The sequence below is a fragment of the Stomoxys calcitrans genome, chromosome 5 (genome assembly GCF_963082655.1).
Source record: "Stomoxys calcitrans chromosome 5, idStoCalc2.1, whole genome shotgun sequence".
Lineage (NCBI taxonomy): Eukaryota > Metazoa > Arthropoda > Insecta > Diptera > Muscidae > Stomoxys > Stomoxys calcitrans.
In genome coordinates this window covers 73,507,210-73,534,754 of record NC_081556.1, presented here as the reverse complement: position 1 = coordinate 73,534,754, position 27,545 = coordinate 73,507,210, and the positions used below count along the sequence as shown (strand labels likewise).

The window sequence follows — 27,545 nt, the reverse complement described above, 5'->3', positions numbered from 1 at the left end:
GACAGCTACATCAGGTTATAAATCGATTAAGACCATACTTGGCACAGTAGTTGGAACTCATTCTAAAGATATGTGCAAGATTTCACCCATATCGGATAAGATTTGCACCCTCTAGAAGCTCAAAAAGTCTAATCGTGAGATCGGTTTACATGACAGCTATATCAGGTTATTATAAGGTATAACAAGTAAAAGCGTGCTAAGTTCGGCCGGGCCGAATCTTATATACCCTCCACCGTGGATCGTATTTGTCGAGTTCTTTTCCTGTCATCTTTTCTTAGGCAAAAAAGAATAAAAGAAAAGATTTGCTCTGGTATTAGAGCGATATGAAGATATGATTCGGTTCGGACCACAATTCAATTATATTTTGGAGACCTGTGTAAAATGTCAGGCAATTCGAATAAGAATTGCGCCCTTTGGGGGCTCAAGAAGTAAAATAGAGAGATTGATTTATATGGGAGCTGTATCAGGCTATAGACCGATACAGACCATAATAGACACGTATGTTGATGGTCATGAGAGGATCCGTCGTACAAGCAAATTTCAGGCACATCGGATAATAATTGCGACCTCTAGAGGCTAAAGAAGTCAAGATCCCTGATCGGTTTATATAGCAGCTATATCAGGTTATGAACCGATTTGAACCTTATTCAGTACAGTTATTGCAAGTCACAATAAAATACGTCATGCAAAATTTCAGCCAAATCGAATAAGAATTGCGCCCTCTAGAAGCTCAAGAAGTCAAGACCCAAGATCGGTTTATATGACAGCTATATCAGGTTATGGACCGATTTTAACCATTCTTGGCCCAGTTGTTGGAAGTCATAGCGAAACACGTCGTGCACAATTTCATTTCAATTGGATAAGAATTGCGCCCTCTAGAGGCTCAAGAAGTCAAGACCCAAGATCGGTTTATATGGCAGCTATATCAAAACATAGACCGAAATGGCCCATTTACAATCCCAACCGACCTACACTAATAAGAAGTATTTGTGCAAAATTTCAAGCGGCTAGCTTTACTCCTTCGAAAGTTAGCGTGCTTTCGACAGACAGACGGACGGTCATGGCTAGATCGACATAAAATGTCGCGACAATCAAGAATATATATACTTTATGGGGTCTCAAAGGAATATTTCGAGTAGTTACAAACAGAATGACGAAATTAGTATACCCCCATCCTATGGTGGAGGGTATAAAAATACATAGTATCAAGGAAAATATCTTACACCATAGGTTTGCTTATCTTTTGCTCGAATCTTTAAAATTAGGACAAGCATTTTTTCATTGATGGTTTATTGAGAGGCTTGGTGCGACTGATCCTGATCCTAAATCTCTCACCAATAAGGAGAGAAGCTCTCAATTCAAATCGCTGCATATGCTACCCCAAAAGCTACACATCTAGATTTGAAAACAGCAGTAAGTCAAACGGCTTCGGTCACATGGAGGGCATCCCATGCCTAAAAAACTAGGGCGAACGATAGTAAGATGGGTCCAAGAACCTTTGCTAATGTCGCTAAAGACAGTTTGGTGATGGTAGTTGTCGACAAGGGAGGCGAACAGCGCTGCATACCTAGGAATAATTGGAATGGGATAGTCAATTGACTGTCATCAGTATACTCCGCTGTCCTTGCGGAATTTCCTGGGTCTCCTCCAGTTTGTGACGATGCAGGCTGGTATCGGGGTCGATACAGACTAATTGCCTTCGGGGATCAACGCTCAATTGAAATGTATCATTACGCCCATAAAAAAGATTGGTGAGATCTGGCCAGGTGCAGCAGTATATTTAGTCAAGGAAAAAGAGATTTCTTCTCAACCAACGGCACACACTTGGATACCAAGGAGCCCTTCAGATCCTTAATACATACTTGCCAGACTGGGGGACTGTAATCCCAATCTTTTTACCACCGAATGGAAGATTAGCAAATTGGATGAGGCTGATGGCGACCGGAGACATGCAGTTTTTATACTAAACTGCAGCTGTCGCGGGGCTCAGCAAAGCAAGTCTGAAGGAGTTGTATCTAACGGATTAAAAAGTTGAAGCTGACGGCATATATAAGCGGTGGGGTTGAGGAGTCAAAAAATGACTCAGAAGTTGTTCCAAATACTTGTCTGGGGAACTATCAAACGCATCTCCAAAGTCTGGCGAAATGCAGGATCGGATGATCGGAAAAATAGGGAAAGGCGTAGAGACGGGACTCGAAAAGCCCTGTGTGGGTGGGTAATCCGGTTGGATTGAGCGCATGGTGTGCTCTAGCGGGGAAGGACGGAACTCAAAAGATACTAAAGGCAGGTGGTGCGGATTGCGAACACTTAAAAATTATGTGGCCCTATCTATACCTGAAGAGGTCTACCGCTTTGGTGTTGCTGGCTAGAACAAACGTCTTAGCCGTTGCGTCTGCCGTCCGGCTCTCATTGAGACTCTCCGCATTGGCAAGCAGGGAAATCTTACCAAATGAAGGTGAACATTTTCATCCTATTAATCTGTCATCCTTCATTCTGAAGACTCTTGAGAGGTTGATAGAAACATATCTTAGGACAAAAATCTCTGGACATCGCCTGTCTCGGCAACAGCATGCATATAACAGTAAGGGCAAGTCCACTGAAACAGCCCTTCACGACCTAGTCGGCTACATAGAGGGTTTTTTTCGCTGACAAGAAATATACAAAGGCAGCCTTTCTTGACATTGAATGTGGTTTCAATACTGTAAAACCAACGTCAATCATGAAGGAGCTGGAGTTTCTAGGCATCAATACTACCGTAAAAAAGTTTCGACATTCTGAGTCGATCTAGCCATGTCCGTCTGTCAAAATTACGACAGCGCTCAAACGAGTAAAGCTAACTGCTTGAAATTTTGCACAGATACTTCCTATTAATGTAGGTCATTGGGAATTGCAAAAGATGGGTAAGCAGAGAAACACCTCAAGGTGGTGCACTGTCTCCTCAACTTTGGAATATAGTCGTTATTTATTATTGTCTCTGTAAGATGGCGTGAAAATTGCGTTTCTCGCAACACTCTTAGAAATATTCTTCAGGAAGGTCTACATACGACTACCGAAAGTGGTCTAGGCGTAAATCCCTTGTTGTTGTAACATTGTTGTTGGGCAGTTGAACAGGTGTCTCAGGTTACAATAGGGACACACAACCTCCACGTTTGGAAAATCTTGCTCTGTAGGAGCAAGGACGTCAATCTGTCTAAGACAGAAGTAGTTCTTTTCAGCAGGAGATACAAGTTACTCCCAGTGACACCTGTTGGGAGGAGAGATGTTCCAATTATATAAATCGCAATATACCTGGGTGTTTTGCTGGACGGGAAATTGAACTTTAAATCAAACATTTTAGAAAGGGCTAGAAAGGCAACTCTTGCCCTTTATACCTACAAGAGAGCACGCACTGGGTATACACTTCAGTTGTCAGACTTAAATGGTCTGGTGGACGACGCTTCAAGAGTCCACCTTCTGTTCAATACTCAGGTGGATCCAAAGATGACTTGTTTGTGCATCACAGCCGCACAGAGGACTATGCCATCTGAGGCACTGAATTCAATGCAACACCTAATGCCTCTGGACATTGTGGTAAGACAAATTGCTGCGACCACTGCTGTAAGGCTATGGGAACTTTTCTTTGATCATGCGGCGTCCACATACACTGTACTCTGAAGAGCTAGGTCTGGTGATATGGTGCAATTAAAGAAGTGGTGGAATGGCTAAGATATAATGCCATAACGACGATTGGCATATATATATCATCTGAGACGTCCAGTTGGGCAGATAGCCATTAAATCTCTGGAGAATATATTTCTGAATTCAAAAGCCGTCCGTGACTGTCTTAGATCTCTAAACGAGATGGCTGAACAGTTCAAAATTCACCTGTTCTAGGTGCCGGGCCATAGAGATATCCCAGGGAATTGTAGAACGGATGAGCTTGCGCGATTAGGAACTACTTTACACATTTCAGGCAAGTTGTAATCTGTGGGTATGCCTCTAGCGACATGTAAGCGTAACATTCTGGATCAGGCCTGGAGGCAACGAATGGCAGATATTTACAAAGTAGGGATTGTAACACTCCAAAATTATGTGGCCCAAACTGGACTAGAAGAGGTCTACAGCTTTGGTGTCGCTGGCTAGAACAGACATCTCAGTCATTGTATCTGTCATGATAGGTTTCTGTCCAATCGGAAAACATGCTGACAGACTGAAGGTTGCAAGTAACGACTTCTGCAGAAGCTGTGAAAACATCGAAGAAGAATAGACTATAGAACACCTTCTGTGTTTGTGTCCCGCACTAGCAGTCAGAAGGAGTTTCACTTTATGTTATTATTTCATTGAGAACCTGTCTGATTAATCGGATATGAACATTCGCAAGTTATTGGGCTTTTTAAAGCGATCAGGGTGGTTCAACGGCAGGAATGAGAAGGCATCTTCCTTCTTCTGTGAGAACTTGTCTGAGTTAGCGGATGTGAACATTCGCAAGTTGTTGGTTGGTTTTTAAAGCAATGTGGATAGCTAAATGGTAAAATATCGAAGGCATCTTCCCTCTCATGTTCCTGTGGTATCACATTGGACAAAACATTTAAGTTAGTTCGAATAATAGACTAGCACTTAAACCTTATTTAAAACCGATAACAAAAAACATGAAATAAAAAAAAATACACGACCAATTTTTTTATTTATTTTGAATTTAAGAGATTCTAAAAATGCTGTGAAACCGGCCTGTTTTTGGTGGTATTTTTGAAGGCATATTGCTTAAAATGCAAAGGGTACACTTAGTACACTTAGATATCATGCTGTACATTAACGTTCTAACCACTTTACATTTTTTAGATGCCGTGATGAAAAATACAAAGTCGAAGAAATGCCAACAGCATCTATAATTATAGTATTCCATAATGAAGCCTGGTCTGTGTTGCTGCGAACGATAACCAGTGTCATAAATCGTACACCCAGGCGACTGCTGAAGGAAATTATTTTGGTCGATGATGCCAGTGATCGAAGTATGTATGAACATTAAAACAAATAATTGAGTCATCCATTACCTAAAAATTTTCTCAATTTTTTTAGCTTATTTAAAGAAACAATTGGACAGTTACATCAAAGTTCTAAGTGTACCGACAAGAATCTTCCGCATGACAACCAGAGGTGGGCTTGTACCTGCACGTTTAATGGGAGCTAAGCATGCGCGTGGCGATGTTTTAACATTTTTGGACGCCCATTGTGAATGCTCCAGGGGTTGGCTAGAACCTTTACTACACCGCATCAAGGAGTCTCGCACCGCCGTCATATGCCCGGTCATCGATATTATATCCGATGATAATTTTAGTTATACCAAAACATTTGAAAATCATTGGGGTGCATTTAATTGGCAACTGAGTTTCCGCTGGTTTGCAACAGATCGCTCTTCCCTTAGCAGGCATCCAACAAAACCCACACCTACACCTGCCATGGCCGGAGGTCTCTTTGCCATAGATCGCAAATACTTTTATGAAATCGGAGCTTACGACGAGGAGATGAAGGTCAGTCGAATGCCGTGCAGCATAGATTTCATTTAATTGAGATTCTCTTTGTTTTCAGATTTGGGGCGGGGAAAATGTTGAAATGTCTTTTCGAATTTGGCAGTGTGGTGGAACTATTGAAATAAGCCCTTGCTCCCATGTTGGCCATGTATTCCGCAGTAGTACGCCATACACATTCCCAGGTGGAATGAGCGAAGTGCTGGGACAAAACTTAGCTCGCGCCGCTGTGGTGTGGATGGATGAGTGGCAGTCTTTCATTATGCTTTACACCTCCGGCCTATCGCTGCAGACGCGTAAAGAAATTGACGTTAGCAGCCGAATAGCCCTACGAGAGAAATTGCAATGCAAACCATTCTCTTGGTACTTGAAAAATGTATGGCCGGAACATTTTTTCCCAACTCCCGATCGATTCTTTGGCAAAATTATTTGGTTGGATGGTGAAACGGAATGCTCACAAGCGTATTTAAATCACATGAAAAACATCCCCGGTCGCTTGATTTCCCGCGAATGGCCACGCATCTTTGAAGAAGTCGACAATAATGCCGATCTGCTGATGAGCCTCATCGACTTGGATAGAGACAAGTGTTTGAGGCCGGCCAAAGAGGATGCTCCACGCACATCTGCACAGCCCATAACGGTTGGCGACTGTAATGCCCATTCACAAACGATGGATATATTTGTGATTACACCCACCGGTAAAATAATGACAAACAATAATGTCTGCCTAACATACAGTGAACCTAAGCAGAGTGCGATTAAAATGCTAAAGAATCGGAATGCTACAACATCAAATGTCCAACTGGCGATGTGCTCCAATGATTCACGACAATTGTGGGACTATGATATGGACGTAAGTAACTTTACGGGAATATTAATACTTATATGAGTTTAAAGGCCATACCATACGAATTGGCCACCGTTGAAAAATATGTTGATGTCAGGTTTTAACTCAATCAAATATTGAGCTAATGCTTTAATCGGACTTCCCTCATTGATATTGGAAAAGTGACCCATATTCCTTAATGAGCTGACAAAGGAAAAATTCTGTTTATTGTCCCAAATATTGTTATGTTATAGATTCAGTTGGCGATAGTTGTGAAGAACTGTTCTACTTTGGAGGCTTCCAAGCAATTTCCATATAATCCAATGAAGTGATGAAGGGAAGCCTTTTGTGGAGGGACCCAAGACAAAAATGTGTCATGCTTACCACCAAATCACCTGAGATAAAGCTTGGATATTAGGTCTTATTAAATTTTAAAGGTTGTTTAGACTCCATTTTGGTTTTCTTAGGGGTAAATTTGCTGGTCGGTTAGAAGTTTTGATTGCTTAGTTCTAACAAATATCTAGATCTAGGAACTCTGATCTGGAAGATGTTAGTCGAGAAGGATTGGATGAGCAGATGGACATGTATCATGTAGACCTTTGCTATAAGCACAACATACATCTAGCTTTACTTCACATTAATTGGTTATGACAGAAAATTTGCTACATTAGCAGCTTAGAATAGCGTTCCAAGCGCCTCGATCTTCTGCATTTCTTTAATCTGTGACACCAAGTTACGAGATGTCTTTCACCACTTAGTTTTGGTCGTCCCAGTTTACGTGCACCACAAGATCGCCTTCAAAATACTTTTTCGCTGGAGCTTCTTCATTCAATCTAACATCATGACCTAATCAACGTTATCGTTGTATTTTGATACGTTTGACTATACTAATGTCGTCATGCAGCCCATACAGTTCGTAGTTCAAATGACGCCGAAACTCTCAATCAATACAAACCGGTCCATATATTTAACGAAAAATCTTTCTCAAACACTCCAAGCACTGGCTCGCCTGCTTTCATAAATACCCATTCCTCGGAACCATATAATAACACGGGTAGTATCATTGTATTGCATAGTGTAATTTTCGTCTATCGAGAGGTGGCCCTGTTTCTAAACTGATTGTTTAATCCAAAGTACCATCTGTTTTCCACTATGATTCCTAGCCTTATTTCAAAACTTGTGTCATTTGTTTCGGTACGGCTTTGCCGAGGTAGGTAAAGTTGCTGACTATCTCAAAGTTGTGGTACCAACTTTCTCCATTATCATTATCTGCTCTGATGTACAAGGCTTTGTGGGATTTGATATCATCCATTTTGTCTTATCTCCATTACAATTTCACTGATTCTCTATTTTCAATTTTATTTTACAAATTTTTGTTTGTTTCTCCTTCGAGACGAGCACAACAAAAAGACAACAACAGCTATGAGAAGCGTGTCGTCATTTGGTTAGAATAACTCATTGGCCATATTAGGAGTGAAAGCTTCAAGGACCGCACTTTGGTATGTTGCACTAATACACGTATCCAATTTATTGCCAAAACGCCTCTATGATATAAATACTTAATTAACCACGCTCGACAAGTCTGTCTGTTAGCCGCTCTTTTCCCAATGCACGTGTTTGTGTAATGGCAGATTTTTTGTCTACACAATTACACAACTCCGATAGCATACACATGGATATGTGCATATATTAGAAGTTGTATTGATGGCTCGAAAGCTAGACAACGGCAACGGTTCGCGCTGTTGCTCCGTGTGGCCAGGTTAGATTCTCTTGCTATTCTTTTAAAAGTTGTAGTTACTACTTCCGGTGACCGATCCATGGCATAGGCGAGTAGCATGAGTGCTCTTGTAAGTAATGTGCCATATCTATTCACATTTTCCATAATCTTCTCAGGCATGATATTAAAGTTATCACACGCAGGCTCTCCCTGCCTGAAACCTCATTTGTTATTAGATGGCTCGGAGAGATTCTTTTCTATTCTTACTGAGAAACTTATATCAGCAAGCGTCATCCTTCAAAGTTTTATTATTTTGCAGGGATACCAAACGCAGACATGGCTTGAAATACTACAGGGCTGTTGAAAGTGACTTTATAGTCAACGAAGAGTTGGTAACTTTTGACCGGTCCTTCTCCGGTCTTTTCTAGGATTTGGCGCAGTATGAATATCTGGTCTATCGCTCAAGAGTATCATGTATGCGATGGGGAGGAGACTGATTTCTCTGTAGTTGGCACATTCTGTCTTGTCTCCTTTCTTGTGTACGGTACATAGTATATTGAGATTCCAATCATCGTGTCGCCTCCCGTCTTAAATAGTTTAATGGGCAACCCATCGGCTCCTGCTGCCTTGTTGTTCTCCAGTCGAGTCACTGCTACTTGGGTCTCATTCTGACTAGGAGGTGAACATTCTATACCATCATCAGGAATTCATTCTGCAGTATCCTCTTTGCACTATCGTCGGACACTAACAGCTGGGAATGAAATATTCTCAAATATGCTAAAACGGGTGCTGTAACAAGGTATTGATTCGAATTTGTGTTGGCTCCAGGCATTGATCGTACTTTTAACACATTGGATTCATGCCTTCCATCTACCATAACGTGATCAATTTGGTTCCCTACTTCTTGATCTGGGGAGAACCATTAGGCCTTGTGAGTCTGTTTATGTTGAAATCACGTGCTACAAACTACCATGTTTTTGCCATGGCGAAATCTCTAAGCCTCAACCCATTATTGGACGTTATCTCGTGGCGTCTAAATTTTCCGACTGTTGAACCAAAGATATTTTCCTCTCCTATCTTCGCATTAAAATCTGCGAGAACGATTTTAATATCATGGGCGGGGCAGCGGTCGTATTCTCTCTCTCCTCGTTTCTAGAAAATATCCTTGGTCTGCTCGTCCGTGTCTTATGTCGGGCAAGGACACAGCATCTGGGACTTTGGCCTGGTAGCAATTGAGGCGACTGTATGTACTGGAGCTTAGTTGAGCCAGACCTCCTGTGGCTTGCCAAGGAGGTTTATCCTCTTTATGTGGAATGGGTGGTGGTTGGTCCCTACGCATTCATTCGGTATCGGTTTATACTATGGTATACTACTGAATGTTATTTAGAGCCGTATGATACGCTGTTTCAGTGAGAGGCTACCTTTTGTGGCGCTAAAACTCTCACTATAGATCATGACAATTCAACCAGATATCTCTTGGCCGTGGCCGAATATCTAATGTGATGACGATTTACATGGCTGCAGCAAAAGATGCTGGTATATATAACAGCCCAAAAGATGCTGGTTAGGTAGCATGAAGGAGGTGGTCCACACTCAACTGACTAGTACACACAGGCGCTACCTAGTTCGATAAGGTAGACGTTTGGCTTAAAGCTAACGTCTTCAACAAGGGCCTGAAGCCATGATCTTGCAATCGTCCGCAGTTGATTTGATTCCATCTGGACAGAGCGGATTACGATATTGGCGAACTCTCGCTGCTTGACTTCGACTTCTTAGCCCTTAAATTCCACATACGACTGTCGACTGCATGCCAACGATGGTGTTGTTGTTGCTGCAGCCACATTTTTATGTGGAGGTAGCGATCCTCGTCAAGCTCATGTAGTTGAGCAAGCTCGTTCCGTTCCAAAGGACCTATCGCCGCGGGACCCTGTTCCCGTTGGTTGTTTAAAAGCGCCAATAACTCGCCTTGTCTTATCGAGCATCATAGGCACTCAGTAGTTATGCAATAGCAAATGCCTGTGTGGCCTGTGTAGTGCTCACTGCTATTCCGTGCCGGCTCCAACTATGCACACGAAGTGCAGATCCTCATGTATCTTGGCTACTGGGGAGCGAAGGGCAATCGGACTGGTTGATACCTATATGTGAGCACGCTCGTTCCGGTCCACGGGACCAATCGCCGCGGGAACATTTTGGTCATTGGTTATTTGAAGAATCCATTAACTCGCCTTGTCACATCGAGCATTCCAATATACGCAACCTGTGGACGCGCCTTCATGATATCTTTAACTCAGGGATCACAAAGTCTGACGAAGACGAAGACGCTTTTGATCCATTGCTGACTATGTTGGCACAACACCTTGCAACGTAGTCCGTATGAGGGTACTTCAGTGCAGATATCCAGCCAGAGTATTCTTGAAAATGGTGGAGGCGGTTCTAGCCCCTGCTATGATGAAACAAGTAAAAGCGTGCTATGTTCGGCAAGCCGAAACTTGGGAAACCACCACCATGAATTCTGCTAAAAATTTATACGATATAAATTTAGTTCAAGGGCATAATTTTATTCTACATACCAAACTTCAAAAATTAAGGCTTCTAGGAACCGAAGGAGCTATATCAGATTATAGACCGATTTGGACCGTACTTGGCACAGTTATTGGAAGTCATAACGGAAAGCTCATGCAAAATTTCAGACCAATCCGGAAAAAAAATTACAGTTTGTAAGGGCACATGAAGTCAAATCAGGAGATCGGGAGCTATACAGTTGTTGGAAGTGCGGCTTTAAGGGGCTCAAGACTTCAAATCAGATCGGGAGATATAGCAGGTCAATGACCGATTCGGACCGTACTTGGCAAAGTTGTTAGAAGTCTCAACAACACTACATGCAAAATTTCACCCAAATCGGGCAAAAATTGCGGCTTTAAGGGACTCAAGTGGCCAAATCGAGTGATCGGTTTATATGGGAGCTATATGTTAATCTGAACCGACATAACCCATTTGCAATTCCCAACGACCTACATCAATATTAAGTATCTGTGCAACATTACAAGCGGCTAGCTTTACGCGTTCTACAGACGGACATGGCTAGATCAACTCAGAACGTCGAGACGATGTGGAATATATATACCTTATGGGGTCTTAGACGAATATTTCGAGGTGTTACAAACAGAATGACTAGATGAGTAAACCCCTATTCTGTGGTGGTGGGTATAAAAGGGGCAAAATCGTCTAGCCATTTTATGTTGAGTTATTGTCCAAATCGATCTATACTCTGATGTAGTTGTCATGTAAACTATTCTCCTCGTTTTTTGCCTATAATGGAGATGATCGAGACGAGTTTCATGATCGAAGATTTCTTGTAATGGAAATTCAAAGCCAGAGTCACAACACACAAACCGCTGTGGTGCGCGTTCCGTCCTGGGTTTGGGGACAAGGGCCAAACATTAGTAGGTCATATTTATATCGAATATACCGCGAAAACTTGTTTACGATGTGAGTACGACATTAACTAAATTTGACGCCATGTGTTTTCTTGTAGTGTTGGATTTTGTTGTCCATACAACTATAATTGCTTCCATGGTATACACATGTCATTAGTACATGTTTTGGAAGTTGTATTAATGGCTAAGAACGCCAGACGACAGCAACTACGCTCGTTGTTGCTCCGTGAGTCCAGGTTTGAATTCCAGCCGGCTCCTCCAAATTTCTATTTTCAAGTTTTATTTGCTTGTAAAGCCTAGTACTGACTTCGAAATTTTGCCCGAACTGTCAAAAAAAATGTGGTACTGAGTATTTTCAGTAAAATGCCAGCGACATATCGCTGTACTAATACAAATTTCGCTTCGATTAATTGTAAATATAATTAAACTAGCTGGACAGGGCCTGCTCCACTGCGCCTTCTTTCACTCTCTTATTTTATCTGAGCCCTGTTTGGCTGGTAGGGCTTTTCAGATATTTCGCGTCAATGTGGATATTATATTGGTGCTCTTCTCCCAAATACCTTTCATTGGAGTCTTACATTGCTATGGTCGGTAAATATGTCCGGTATGGAGGTTTTTTGTGGGGGTCAGATTCGTGCTCTGGTCTTAAATACCTTTCATTTGAGTCCCATATTGTCATTATTGGTTTATATTCCATTTGGCTGGCTTTGGAGATGGGACATAAATAAGGATACAAATTTCTGAATTTAAGTTATTGTAAACAAACTAAATGTCGTTTAAATCCCCCCACCCATCTCCGAGATCTGGTGTTTTGAAAATAGGGTAAAGGGAGGATCCGCCCATTAAAGTTTGGATGTTAGATCTACTTCATTCTCTTGGATTTGGTGGTAGCCAAAATCTGGTCTCGTTCAGATTCGCACAAATTAATTTTTTTGTATTGGTTATCTACATTCAAATTCATATTTCAATTTGATTGTCAATTTAATTGTCCTCTTGGGGCTTTTTTGGGGGTGGGGACCCCCGAAAATTAAGAGTGAAATTTGTATTCCAAATTCGTTCTCTACTCTTAAATACCTTTTATTTGATACCCATATTATCCCAATCGATACACATGTCCGTTCGGGTGGGTTTTGGGATGGGGCGTTATGGTTATTTGATCCCAAAATTGAAATATTGAGCTGAAATTTGGCACAGATACGTCTTTTTGATACACGCTGGTTAAGTTCTTGAACGGGCCAAATCGGACCATATTTGGATATAGGTGCTATATAGACCGATTTTCCGATAAAGGGTCTAATGTCCATAAATGCTTTATATTTTATCCGATTATGCTGATATTGTTTTACTACTCACTGTTTTACAGTGAGTAGTTTAAGGCTTCCCGACATTTGACCCAAATATGATTCAGATTGTACTATATTTGGATGTAGGTGTCATATAGACCGATCTCCCGATAAAGGGTCCGAAGCCCATAAAATCTTTACTTATTACTCGATTTCGCTGAAATTTGAAACAGTGGATAGTTTTAGGCCTCTTAACATCTGACCCAAATATGGTCCATATATTTGGATATAGCTGCCATATAGACCGATCTCCCGATAAAGTGTCTGAAGCCCATCAAAGATTTATGTTTAATCCAATTTTGCTGAAATTTAAAAATGTGAGATTTTGCCGAAATTTGAAACAGTGGGTAGCTTTAGGCCTCTTAACATCTGACTCAAATATGGTTCAGATCGGACTATATTTGGATATAGCTGCCATATAGACCGATCTCCCGATAAAGAGTCTGAAGCGCATCAAAGATTTATGTTTTATCAAATTTTTGCTGAAATTTGAAACAGTGAGTTGTTTAAGACCTCCCAACATTTGACTGAAATATGGTTTAGATCTGACTATATTAAGATATAGCTGTCATATAGACCGATCTGTCGATAAAGGTGCATATAGAAATAACTCTCGAGCGCATTTATTATCCAATTTCGTTGAAATTTGACGCAGTGTTATGTTATGTTAGGCTTTTCGACAACCGTGTCCTTTATGGTTCAGATCGCTTTATATTTGGATATAGCTGCCAAAAAGACCAAAATTTTGTTCTACGAAATTATACAGTGACGTATATTTATTAGACCACTCAATGTCCGTGCCGAATTTGGGTGCTTAAGTTATCCAATTTTCACCGGATTGTGACGAAATGGGGTTTACATATATACCCGAGGTGGTGGGTATCCAAAGTTTGGCCCGGCCGACAATGCCTTTTTACTTGTTATATAACTAAATAATTAAATGCTCACGTACTGGGTCCATGCAACTCTGTTTCATCGGAGTTGCTTTTTCTGTGTGGGTTTGTTTGACTATTGTTTGTGTTATGTCGTCCAATAGATATTTTACACGACGAAGTCAGTACTGGACTTAAGAACGAAGATCATTTATTTTATAATTTATCGTTTATTTCACTTTCGAGATGAGCTTAATAATCGAAGATTTTTTGCAATGGAAAAGCTGAATCAGAGATCACAACTCACCAACCATTGTGGAACGTTTTTTTTTAATTTTTAATTCCATATAAAATAATGCTTAACTTTGTTCACCTTTTTCAGACACAACACATCAGTCATCGAGATAACAAATTATGTCTGACCCTTAAATCGGCAATGTCTGTGAGGACGCAGAAATCAGAAAAAGTAGTAGTGGCTCTGGAATGCAACTTTAAGGATATTACCCAGAAATGGGGTTTTGTACCACTGCCATGGAGATTATAAACTACAAGAATTTGTTGCATTTAAAAATCACTTCATAGTTTAATGGTAGCGAAGATCAATTTGTAGAAACAAATGCAATTATTTTGGTGCAATTAGCCAGATACGCTGAAATGCAATGAAGCCAATTGTTGAAGAAATCATTAAATATATACGTACGTTAACAAACACATAGACGCGTAGGTTATAATCAATTTTAGCAAACACCGATAAATACTAAATGTGATATTTTTTTTATTTGAATGACAAACATGAACCATACTCGTCTCCTAAGACCAATGGAGAATTAGATTATGAATATCAACCGTTTTACACGTTTAGTGTAGTCCGCCATATACTCGTAATGGCGTTTTAATTTCCTAGGCAAAGACATTTTAATAGAGTAATTAAATTCCACCGCATATGAACCTACAACCACCATACTTTGAGATGAAATTTTGTATTTGAAATATTAAAGCATTTAAAAAAAAAAAACAAAGTAAAAACTGTTACTACAACCAAACTGAATTGATGTTTCGAATTATTGTACTTTTCTAGTTAAAGTCATTTTATGCAAGTCAAAATTTTACATTACATTGCTGCCAAAAAGGCCATTTCTCCTTATGTCATATACATATAACTTATTTATTTGTGCCCATTTGAAATAAAAGGAAAATATTTTGATTTTTCTATTTTTAAGAAGAGATTGTCAAGAGAATTTTCAAAACAGATCTGTGAAATTGTCTTATGTATTCCTATTGAAAGTCCATGATTTTAAGATTTTTTTTACCATTTTAGTAATTATGTTGTAAGAGAAGAAAAAAAATGTGTATATACCTAATTGTTTTGCCTATATAACAACCTATGTTGAACTATCTTTCTAACTGCATTGCAACAAAATACGACTAAATACTAAAATTTTAAAATTTCTCCTAAGTATACAATTTTACTCATAAGTATTTTATATTTTAATAAATAAAGAACTTAATGAATTTTATGGTGGACTTTTTTCTCTCAATTTGGACGGTCTTGGACACTGTGACAAAACGAGGTCGAATGCCAATTGACTTTGCGATAGAGTACTTTCTTTTCATTATCATTTCGTGATGCATTATTATCTTGAAAGCTCAGGTTTTTTTTGGCGTTTAAGAGATTTTGTTTAAGACTTGCACTACCGCACAAATTCGATGTGGATTCTTTGTGTTTTGTCAAGTATTAAATTCGGAAGTTTGTTTTAAGGCGAGCGTGTCACTTAAACAAAAATAGACATGGGTGCTCTATTTAACACAGTGAAAGGGTTTGTTTTTTCCTTCAATATTATTTGCGTGGTAAGTCTACGGATTTTAATTAATTTTTAAGCAGAGTATCCGTTAAGCATCAGTGATTTTGTGAATAATGATTTATAAAATTGCTGCTGGTGTTCTTATTATAAATTAGATTAGGTTATAATGCTAAATCAGTCAGATCGCTTTAAAATGTCTCAAAAAGGCCTCCTCAAATGATTAAGCATCCCGAGAGTGATTTGGCAAGAAGAAGAGTCATACGTCGTATATGTGGTCTTTGAACCGATGAAACGCCACCATAATTTACTGTAGACAAAGTTATTAGGGCCATCCGCAGCTACAAGTTGTTCAAGGAGCTGGGCCCAGATGGAAACTCTGCACTGATACTGAATAATATGGATGTTTTCGAGTACATTTCCAATCTCTTCTTCCTATCTCTGGACTCTCTTATAGTTCCCAAAGACTGGAAAATGGTCAGATTGATTCCGCTACTAAAGCCGGGAAAGGATTCGAGAGATTATCATCAATATGGCCATCCGACCTGGCCTCAAATCATGAAATTTAGGAATAAAAAGTCGAAGCCTCGATTTTCACTAAAACTCATAGCTTTTACCCTAGGCTGACCCGATGGATTCCTTCATCGGCAAGGGCTGCCGTCTCAGCGTACATGTTCGTCGTTTTTCGTCATGGGAGAGGCACATCCCGGAGTGCCTTCTCCGCACGCTTCTGGTCCGTGCCGGGATTGAAAAAAAACCCCGGACTCTGGTTCTGTTCGGTTTGCCAGAACCGCCTCCATCATCGGTCGGTGTCAGTGAGGTGTAGCCAGTGCATGGAGTGGGTACATTACCGATCTTGCTCTGGCCTCACTTCACTACGGGTGTATAGTCATACTAGATGTGCTGCAAGGTGCTGTGCGAACATAGCCAGCAGTGGGTCACAAGCGTCGTCGTCGTCGTCGGACTATGTGACCCCCCTGACTTCTCCCGTACGGCAATATACGCAACGGCAGCATTCCAGCCCAAATATTGCCAGGCCTGTGCCGGCTGTACAGCTGAACTACAACGGTCTCCGTGGCAAGATCGATGAGATTGTGGATTATATAAGTCGGAGAGATATATTGGTCGCAGCGATCCAGGAGACAAAGCTGACCAACACCTGCAGCTTGCACAGTTGTCACGGATACAATGTGCTACGTAAGGATCGCTCATGGAATGGAGGTGGGGGATTGGCCTTCGTGATACACAATTCCGGGCAATATAGACCCATATCGCTTGGGCATGGCGCATATGACCCCTACATGGAATGCATGGGATAGCAGTCAGGTCTGGTACTGCCGAGATAGAGCTATACAACGTGTACATACCGCCGGTTGGTAGCTTTGTCCCGATTAATGGCCAAGCTTACAACCCCAACATAAGCGCATCACACTTTATGGCATTCTCCCTTGGGCAACGACTAGCGTGGCATAGCTTTGGCAGGGCAGATTGAAAACTCTACGGTTTGCACGGTGAATGAGGATACCCCCACTAGGATTACGAGGAGGTGCAGCAGCTCGCCAGACATTTCCATTGCATCCCCTGATCTCCTGAATGACGTATCCTGACAAGCCGTCATCTCTTTGGGGTCAGACCACCTCCCCATAATTTTCACCATCGACTTCGTAACCTTTGAGCGCCGGACGTTTATCAATTATAAGAAGGCCGATTGGACTGGCTTCAGAGAGTATACAAATCGCAGCTTCAGTGAACTGCCACCCCCCTCTGATGTGCTAGCGGCAGAGAGGAAATTCCGAGACATCATCAATGCAGCAGCCGCTCGCTTTATACCAGCCGGTTGAATACCCCAAGTGCGGCCCAATTTCCCGGCGCATGCAGTGGTACTCGCAGACGAGCGTGATGGGATTCGTGGTATGGACCTCACCAAACCCAGAATCAGCGAGCTGAATCTGGAAATAAACAGGGTAGTCAACGAACATAAGCGGAATTTGTGGCTGGAACACTTAGTGCAATGTAACTTAGGCACCGGTGTAGGCAAGCTGTGGTCTACTGTTAAGTCCCTCTCTAACCCCGGTAGACGGGATGACAGGACTTCAGTCACTTTTGGTGAAATAACCGTGACTGATCCGAAGAGATGCGCCAGGTTGTTCACCCGTCAATTTATTGTTCATCCCGAGAGTGACAGGGCAAGGAGGAGAGCCATTCGCCGTATTCGTGGTCCCCGAGTCGTATAGACCGATCTTCCTTCTCTCACCAGTATCAAACATGGATTTCGAAGACTGCATAGCGAAACAACAGCTTTGCATACCATCACCGCACACAATTGCCGTGGATTCAATCAACCCAGGTCATTTGATAGGACGGTCCTCGTGGCACTGGACCTATCGAAGGCATTCGACACGGTCAGCCATGCCAAATTATTTGAGGATGTCACCAACACCACCCTCCAGCCAGTCCTAAAATGCTGGGTCGCGAATTATCTGTGTGGTCGCCAGTCATTTGTCGTAGAGTGAAACAGGGAGTTCCCCAAGATGGGGTGATACCTCCGGCACTGTTTAACCTCTACCTATCCTCCATTCCACCTCCTCCAGACGGCATAGAGATTGTACGATAATGGCATCAGGCCCCCACCCATTGTTGACATCTGCGATAGGTTGAACGTCTACCTCAACGAACTTGCCTCTTATTTTGCTGAAAGAAATCTGAAGATATCTGCCACAAAATCTTCAGCCACATTGTTCACTACAAATACGCGTGAGGTGAATACTGAGCTGTCTGTGATGGTCGATGGAGAGATGATTCCGACCATCAAGTGTTCCAAAATACTTGGCGTCACATTTGACAGATCTTACACATTCTCCCCACATGCCATAGCAATTTGCGACAAAATCAAAAGTAGAAACAAGGTCCTCCAGTCACTTGCTGGCAGCACTTGGGGTGCAGACAAAGAAACCTTGTTGACCACGGTCAAAGCAATTGGCCGGTCTGTGGTAAGTTATGCAGCGCCAGTGTGGTCTCGTCAGCTTTGTGACACGGAGGGGAATAATATTCAGATCTTCCGACTTCCTAACCGTGACGGGCTGTCTCCTCAGTTCTCATGTGGACCACCTCCATCGGGAGACAAAGATCCTACCAGTGCGAAGACATAACTACATGCTGTCTTAGCAATACCTTTTGGGCTGTTATCGCAGAAACCATCCAAATCATCATCTTATGGATAGATATCCACCGCCCAGAAGCCTTAAGGTAGATCTACATGATCTAGAGCGTGAGGTTCAGCGCTACAAGAGAGAACCTCTAGATCAAGCGGCATATCAGCTATATAAAAACATGGACCGATTTGGCCCATTTACAATCCCAACCGACCTACACTAATAAGAAGTATTTGTGCAAGCGCAATTTCAAGCGGCTAGCTTTACTTAGTCGAAAGTTAGCGCACTTTCGAAAGACTGACGGACGGATGGACATGGCTAGATCGACTTAAAATGACATGACGATCAAGAATATATATACTTTATGGGGTCTCAGACGCATATTTCGAGATGTTACAAACAGAATGACGAAATTAGTATACGCCGATCCTATGCAATTGCAAATTTTGCCCATGAAAATTCCACTAAGGAACCGGGGCAAACTTCTCACATATCAATGAGTGCAGTTCGATTCAAGTTTAAGCTCAATGATAAGGGGCCACCCTTTTATAGCCAAGTCCGAACGGCGTGCCGCAGTGCGACACCTCTTTGGAGAGAAGTTTTACATGGCATAGTACCTCACAAATGTTGCCAGCATTAGGAGGGGAAAACCATCGCTGAAATTTTTTCTTTCCAGATGGTCTCACCAGGATTCGAACCCAGGCGTTCAGCGTCATAGGTGGACATGCATACCTCTCGCTACGATAGCCTCCACCCCGATCCTATGGTGGAGGGTATAAAAATCGTAGGTGAACAGTGAAAGCCATTCTGGGAGACCATCCGCCACCCATAGCACCTAAAGAAGTTATCCTTCTGGCTCAACTTAACAGATGCATCCCCCTCAATTTCAACTGGATTGGGAATGAGATTGAGGGCAACGTGCTAGACACATGTTACTAGTTCTTCTGCCCGGCAAATTCTACTCGACTCTTTATTATGATGATCAATAGAACGGCTTTTTTCTAAACTCGGGTTTCGGGCTATTCGAAAAATTATCTATTATAGTTTTTATACCCACCATAGGATGGGGGTATACTAATTTCGTCATTCTGTTTGTAAATCCTCTAAATATTTGTCTAAGACCCGATAAAATATATATATTCTTGATCGTCATGACATTTTAAGTCGAACTAGCCCTGTCCGTCCGTCCGTCCGTCTTATTAGTGTAGGTCGGTTGGAATTGTAAATGGGCTATATCGGTCCACGTTTTGATATAGCTGTCTTATAAACCAATCTGGAATCTTGACTTCTTGAGTCGCTAGAGGGCACAGTTCTTATCCGATTTGGCTGAAATTTTGCATGAGATGTTTTATTATGACTTCCAACAACTGTGCTAAGAATAGTTCAAATCGGTCCATAACCTGACATAGCTGTCATATAAACCGATCTGGGGTCTTAACTTCATGAACCACTAGACGACGCAATTATTATCAGATTTGGCTGAAATTTTGCATGAAGTGTTTTGTTATAATTTTCAACAACTGTGCTAAGAATAGTTCAAAACGGTCCAAAACCTGATATAGCTATCATATAAACCGATCTGGGGTCTTGACTTCTTGAGCCTCTAGAGGACGCAATTATTATCCGATTTGGCTGAAATTTTGCATGACGAGTTTTGTTGACTTCCAACAAATGTATTAAGAATGGTTGAAGTTGGTCCATAACCTGATATAGCTGCCATATAAACCGATGTGGGATCTTGACTTCTTGAGCCTCTAAAGGGCGTTTTGTACAACGACTTCTCTCATGACCTTTAACTTACGCGTGGAATATGGCATGAATCGGTTTATAGCATAATCCAGCTCCCCTATAAACCAATGTCCCTATTTTACTTCCTCAGCCCCTAAAGTGAGCAATTCTTACTACCAATATTCAGTTCAATTATGGTCCGAAATGAACCATAACTCGATATTGTTCCAATTACATAGCAATTCTTTTCTTTTATACTTTGTTTGCCTAAAAAGAGATACCGTGGCAAGAGCTCGACAAATGCGATCCATGGTGGAGGGTATATAAGTTTCGGCTCGACCGAACTTAGCACGCTTTTACTGGTTTAGATTAAAAACTAGGTTATTTCATATAAAAGTAAACCCTTTTATAATATTGTAAATAACCCTTTGGATGAAGTTAAAAGACGGCTAGCATATCTTTTTTCCAGTTATTAAGATAGTGTTGATTTTGCTCGAGCACATACAATTTTAATAAAACATTTTTAAAGAGATACATGGCACTAAAATGTTTCTGTTGTTGTTGTTGTTGTAGCCACATTTCAATGTGGAGTTAGCGATCCGCGTCAAGCTCTTATAGGCGAGCAAGTTAGTTCTGGTCTATACGACCGATCGCTGCGGGAGCTTGATGGCAATTGGTTATTTAAAGGCGCCAATAACTCGCCTTGTCGTATCGAGCATCATAGGCACTCAGTATTTAAGCAAGAGCCGATGCCACCTGGCCTCTCAGTGAGATGCCTCCGCTCGATACCGCTGATTGTTCGCGACTGCAGTTCCCAGGTCGTTTCCAGGCCCCAATTTGTGACCGGTCCGTTTCTCTTTTGAACTTCATATCAACAATTATTTATATATTCGGTTAATTGGTCCAAGACTTACATACAATTCTCTTCACTTTCAGATCATTGGCTTAGCTACGCTGATTATTGACATTTTGGGCGTTCGAAGTTCTACACCTGGGTCTGATAGTCACGCATTTTTCGTACTTGGTATGCTGTTATGCGGACTTTTGGTAATGACTTCCATTGTTGGCTGTTATGCTATTTGCAGCGAAATTTTCGGTGTAAATATTATTGTGAGTATATTCTGTATTAAAATCTTAATGATTGATATATTTTTATACACTCCACCATAGGATGGGGGTATACTAATTTCGTCATTTTGTTTGTAACTCCCCGAAATATTCGTCTAAGACCCCATAAAGTATATATATTCTTGATCGACATGACATTTTATGTCGATCTAGCCATGTTCGGCCGTCCGCCTGTCAAAGCACGCTAACTTTCGAAGGACTAAAGCTAGCCGCTTTAAATTTTGCACAAATACTTCCTATTACTGTAGGTCTGTGGGGATTGTAAATGGGCTATATCGGTCCAAGTTTTGATATAGCTGGCACATAAACCGATCTTGGATCTTGACTTCTTGAGTCTCTAGAGGGCACAATTCTAAGCGATTTGGCTGAAATTTGGCATGACGAGTTTCGGTATGACTTCCAACAACTGTGCTAAGTATGGTGGAAATCGGTTCATAACATGATATAGCTGTCATATAAACCGATCTGTGGTCTTGACTAATTGAGCCTCTACAAGGCGTAATTATTATCCAATTTGACTGAAATTTTAAACAACGGCTTCTCCTATAATCTCGAACGAACGTGTCAAATGCGGTTCGAATCGGTCTATAGACTAATACAGCTCCCATATAAACCTATCTCCCTATTTTACTTCTTGAGCCTCTGGAGGGCGCAATTCCTATCCGACTTGGCTGAAATTTGGCATGACATGTTTTGTTATGACTTCCAATAACTGAACTAAGTATGGTTCAAATCGGTCCATAACCTTATATAGCTGTCATATAAACCGATCTGGGATCTTGACTTCTTGAGCCTCTAGAGGGCGCAATTATTATCCGATTTGGCTGAAAGTTTGTACAACAGTTTCTCTCATTCCTTCAATATACGTGTTAAATATGGTCTGAATCGGTCTATAGCCTGAAACAGCACAACAGAGATACCGAGAAAAGAACTCCATAAATTTGATCCATGGTGGAGAGTATGTATATAAGATTCAGCCCGGCCGAACTTAGAACGATTTTACTTGTTTTAACTTTTATTAATCAAATTTAACAACAATTTTTTTAATTTCCCGTTCTTCGGAAGTTTAGCATGAGCTCTAAATCGTTGTTGAGCCGATTTTTGAAGTTCTGTTTATTATCGAAGCTTACACCCCGCAGTGTTGCCAAATCGAAAAATCTTGTAAATAATTCTATAACTTTTGAATGGATAAATATATGTACACCAAGCATAGTCAATGATGACTAGTGGGTTTATAGGCTGATCCATGGGTCTTGACAGTTGGTCTCCTTGATGAAAAATTTTGCCAAACAATAATTTTGGGCAGTAAAAAACACATGATAAAAAGTCTGAAATATCTCCAATGGTTTATGAGTTACTGGACTTCCAGCAAGTTTTTGTTTAACATTTTTGCCTTCGGTACATTTTTGAAATAATGGTACTATTTGTAAAACGATTGCAAATTTGAATGAACCGTTGGAAAGGGTACAAAACTAGTTTCAGGTGCAGACTCTCCCTTCCTACCAAAGGCTATTCGCTTCATAATCTAAAATTTTTTATCTTTTAAAAAAAGAATAAATGACTGTTTGACAAGCAATTCAAAATTTAACATGTTAGAGTTTACTAACCATGGTTCAGCCGAACCCACTACACAGAATAAATATTGACTTAAATTTGATGTACTCAACTGCTTTGATAAGCAATATTCCATTTAATCATGACATGTGATTGGTAAAAAGACCAATGTTTAACAAATTTGTAATTACACGAATTATAATTGTTATTTAATAGCATAAAAAATATGTATCTGTTTCTACAAAAAGCAAGACGGTATTGTCTTCTCTTCACACACATGTAATCTGAATAGACGTGCAAGTGAGCCAAATATTTTTATGTAAGCATACACCACTGAATGCGAAAACAAAACTTCTTGTTTCTCACATCATGCATTTCCAATGTATTTCAGACGAAAATAAATGTGAAAAAAAAACTCTAGTAAGTGAAAATGTGTTTACGATTGCATAAAATTCATTAATTTGAAAACAAAATAAATTTATAGTGTGAATTGTTGCAAACAGAAATATCTAGGATGTAAAAATATAAGTGTGAGAATTGCATTTAAACGCAACCGAAAATGGAGAGCATTGTGGAAAATGACTATGAGATCCTCAAAGTTTAAAACAGTATTTATTTATATTAATGCTACTCAATTGTGTTGATATATTTAATTATCCATTTTTAATTTAAGTGTCTTAATATTGACTGACAGAATCATAACTTCCAAACTATATTTCTTCTTGTGGACCAATACTTCGAGACATTATGCGCGAAATGCTGAGGATGGTACCCATTACAATTTATTTCCTTAAAAAATTTTTCATTCTACATTTTACAGACACGACAATTGTATAAGGCCACATCTTTGGTTTGATCCAAATGTTTTAAAAACAATTTTTATTGGCCGTAGTAATGCAAAAGGCAATCTCGGTTGAAAACATTGGCATGTATTGGGTTGCCTAAAAAGTAATTGCGGATTTTTTAAAAGAAAGTAAATGCATTTTTAATAAAACTTAGAATGAACTTTATCAAATATATAATTGCCATTTTGTTCGATAACCTTTTGCCATCTTCCTGGCAAATTTAGCATTCCACGCTCATAGAACTTCTGGCCTTTATCTGCAAAAAACTGAATCAAGTGCGATTTTATAGCCTCATCATTTCCGAAAGTTTTACCATTTAAGGAGTTCTGCAAAGATCGAAATAAATGGTAGTCTGATGGTGCTATATGGTGGATGCATCAAAAGTTCCCAGCCAAGCTCACTCAGTTTTTGGCGAGTGACCAAAGATGTGTGCGGTCTAGCGTTGTCCTGGTGGAATACGACACCTTTACGATTGACCAATTCTGGTCGCTTCTCCTTGATGGCTGTATTCAATTTGTCCAATTGTTGACAGTAAACATCCGAATTAATCGTTTGGTTCCTTGGAAGCAGCTCAAAATATACCACACCCTTCCAATTCCAGCATAACCTTCTTTTGGTGGATATCAGCCTTTGAAGTGGTTTGAGCTGGTTCACCATGCTTGGACCGTGATCGTTTTCGACTAACGTTATTGTAAACAATCCATTTTTCATCTCCAGTTATGATTCGTTTTAAAAACGGATCGAATTCATTGCGTTTAAGGTGCATATCACATTGCGTTTAAGGTGCATATTAAAATTGACGCCAAGCAAACAAATGTAAACAAAATTTCGCGCACTTTTTTTCTAAAGCAAGCTAAAAGTAACAGCTGATAACTGACAGAAGAAAGAATGCAATTACAGAGTCACAAGCCGTTGAAAAAATTTGTCAACGCCGACTATATTACTACTATATTACCGACAATTACTTTTTGGGCAACCCAATATTTTTTGCGTCACAGTGCCTACGCAACAATATATGTATATGTACTGAAAGACTTTGCTGAGCATTGAGACCTATATAGTTATGCCTTGTTGAACCATTAAGATCCTCTCCTTTTGTTAAAAACATTAGTTTTTTTTTAATGAAAATACGAAATATTTAAATGACTGAAGTAAAAAAAATTTTATTATAGAAAAATATCCATTATTTACTTGAATTAAGTCAGTTATAAATATTCATATTTTTAATAAATTGGTTTATTTTTAGTTGATAACCGCTTTAATATAATTATTCAACTTTTGTTTAGCGAAATTTTTAATTGAATATACAAATTTGTTAATTAAGCCAAGATTTTAGTTTTTTTCTGTGTAAGTCACCAAACATTGCATACTTATTAGTAAACAATAGTCACTGTTTAAGGTTCCGTGTACATAAATGTATCCCTTCAAAAGTTCTAGGTTTATTTCCAAGATTTTTCCATTTGGCAACACTGTGCGCCCGCATTTGGTTTGTGTATACTAAAGAACTTCCAATTATTGATGGTGGATTTGTCGGTTTTGACGACGTTGTCAGTCGTCGCCTGTTATGTAGCGGCACCAACTCTCGTCACTATATAAGAATCTTTGCTTATGATCACAAGTATCCGATGTCGAATAAAATTTTAAATAGCATTCACCTTGAGAATAATTCGTAACACCCTTACCATTGGATCGGGCAATAATTACTTCATCATTCTATTGTAACATCTCGTGATAATAATCTAAGCCCAAATAAAGTATATTTTTTTGATCCTCACGGAATTTTAAGTCGATTTAGCAATGTCCGAGCCGCTGGAAATTTTGACCAAAAACTTGTTATTGATGTAGGCCGGTTGGGATTGTAAATGGGTTAAATCGATCCATATAAAGGTAATGCTACTATAAAAAGCGATCTCCCGATTTTGCTCCATGAGTCTCTAGAGGGCATAATTTCCTTTCGATTAAGATGAAATTTTACATGAGAACTCCTTGTATAACCAGCAACATCTGCACCAATTTGGTCTGAATCAGACCTTATGAACAGATTTCTGGATATTACAATTTGAGCTGCTACGGAGCGTTATTCTTGCTCGATTGACTGACGACTTCTATTATGACATCCATCATTAATCCGTTAATTATAGATACTATACCACGATGGTGTGACATGCTCCTACCCTCTATCCAATCTCCCATTGTCTTAGATCGCATAGCCGCAGTGGCTGCATTACACTTAACGTTTATGTCTATGGGTCGGATATGTGGTCCACATCGCTTCGTCTATGCTAAGACAACATGTTCTCTGAACTTGTTGTATGGTCCTATCGTTGCACTTATTCTCCATCGCAGTCAACCAAACTACTGAGGCGTATGTAAGTATTAGTCTTATCACGCTCCTGTAGAGCCAGTGGACTATCCTCGGATTCAGGCCCCATTTTGAGACTGCGGCCCGTCTACATAGTGCCAGACATATGTGAGCCTTCTCGGTATGCTCCTGAATGTGACACTTCCATTTCAGTTTCTTGTCCAAGAACACTCTCAAGTATTTGACATTGTCAGATATTGAAATCGTTTTGTTGAGAAAACGTGGTGCCTCACCTTCGTTTTCCTCCTCAACAGGCAGACGTCTGTTTTCTGAGTTAACATTGAGACCAATGGGTCTAGCCCAGTCGTATGCCATCTGCAAGACCATTTCGGCCTTCTTTCATAGATGATTCGGATCCCTTAGAACTTAGAACTATAATAACATCGACTAAATAGTAGTCGGGTTCAAATCCCTCTTCAGTCAGCATCCGTAATAGGTGATTTTTTGTTTTGACAAAGAACTTGACAAATGATATCCACGGAGGAGAGTATATACGATTCGGCCCGGCACCATCGTAGGATTGGGGTATATTCATTTTGCCATTCCGATTGTAAAACATCGAAGTATTCATTTCCGATCCTATAATGTTTATACAGTATATTTCGTTCATAGATCACGCAGCAAGTTAAATGGAATCAGTGGCCTATATTGCGATTTAGAATAAAGGCGAATCTTTATATATGCCACTTTTTGGACAATGAGCAAATTTGCATACAATAGCTGGTTGTGGACGATATGCTTATATTTTCTTGCAAAAAATTGGTTGAGTCTTAAACAGTGTTTTGGACTCTTTCCGATGATGAAATTTTTCAGTTTCCTTTTTATAATAAAAATAAGACTCAACCAATTTTTTGCAAGAAAATATAATCGTCACAATGTAGATATTCGGAAGAAACTTTGACAATAAATTTTTGTGATGATTATTAGCCAATTGCGAGGAAGCGAGCAGTTATATGTTCATACAGTGAGAATTAAAATTAAGTGCACTTAATCATTTCTTTTAAACCTTTTTTTATTTCAGACTTTAAATATACGATTTTAATAACATTTTATGTTGCTTTAAAAACATATTTAGGTCTCTACTTAAACCTTAACATCAAAAAATTATTATCTTAAAACAACAAAATTAGCTTAACAAACAAATGCTTTTGTGCACTTTATTAAATTGCTCGCTGTATATACAATGTGTTCAAATAACAATGTTATATTAATTCGAAGAAAGATAACCCCGCTAATCTAAGACGATCAAATAATGTCCGTCCGTCCGCCTGTCTGTCC

At 40.1% G+C, this 27,545-nt stretch overlaps 1 protein-coding gene across 3 annotated transcripts in view; it reads left to right on the top strand.

Annotated features, from left to right (window-relative positions):
* LOC106081351 (polypeptide N-acetylgalactosaminyltransferase 3) overlaps positions 1–27,545 on the top strand; it is a 107,660-nt gene that overhangs the window by 63,753 nt on the left and 16,362 nt on the right. For 2 of the 3 annotated variants that reach the window (XM_059369221.1, XM_059369220.1), the window contains exons 4-7: positions 4,819–4,988; positions 5,056–5,507; positions 5,566–6,357; positions 21,315–21,488. In XM_059369221.1, the coding sequence (XP_059225204.1) occupies positions 4,819–4,988; positions 5,056–5,507; positions 5,566–6,357; positions 21,315–21,488 (1,588 nt within the window). Of the gene's footprint in view, positions 1–4,818; positions 4,989–5,055; positions 5,508–5,565; positions 6,358–14,081; positions 15,215–21,314; positions 21,489–27,545 lie in introns of those variants that run through there. The other variant, XM_013243239.2, reaches the window with a different exon arrangement.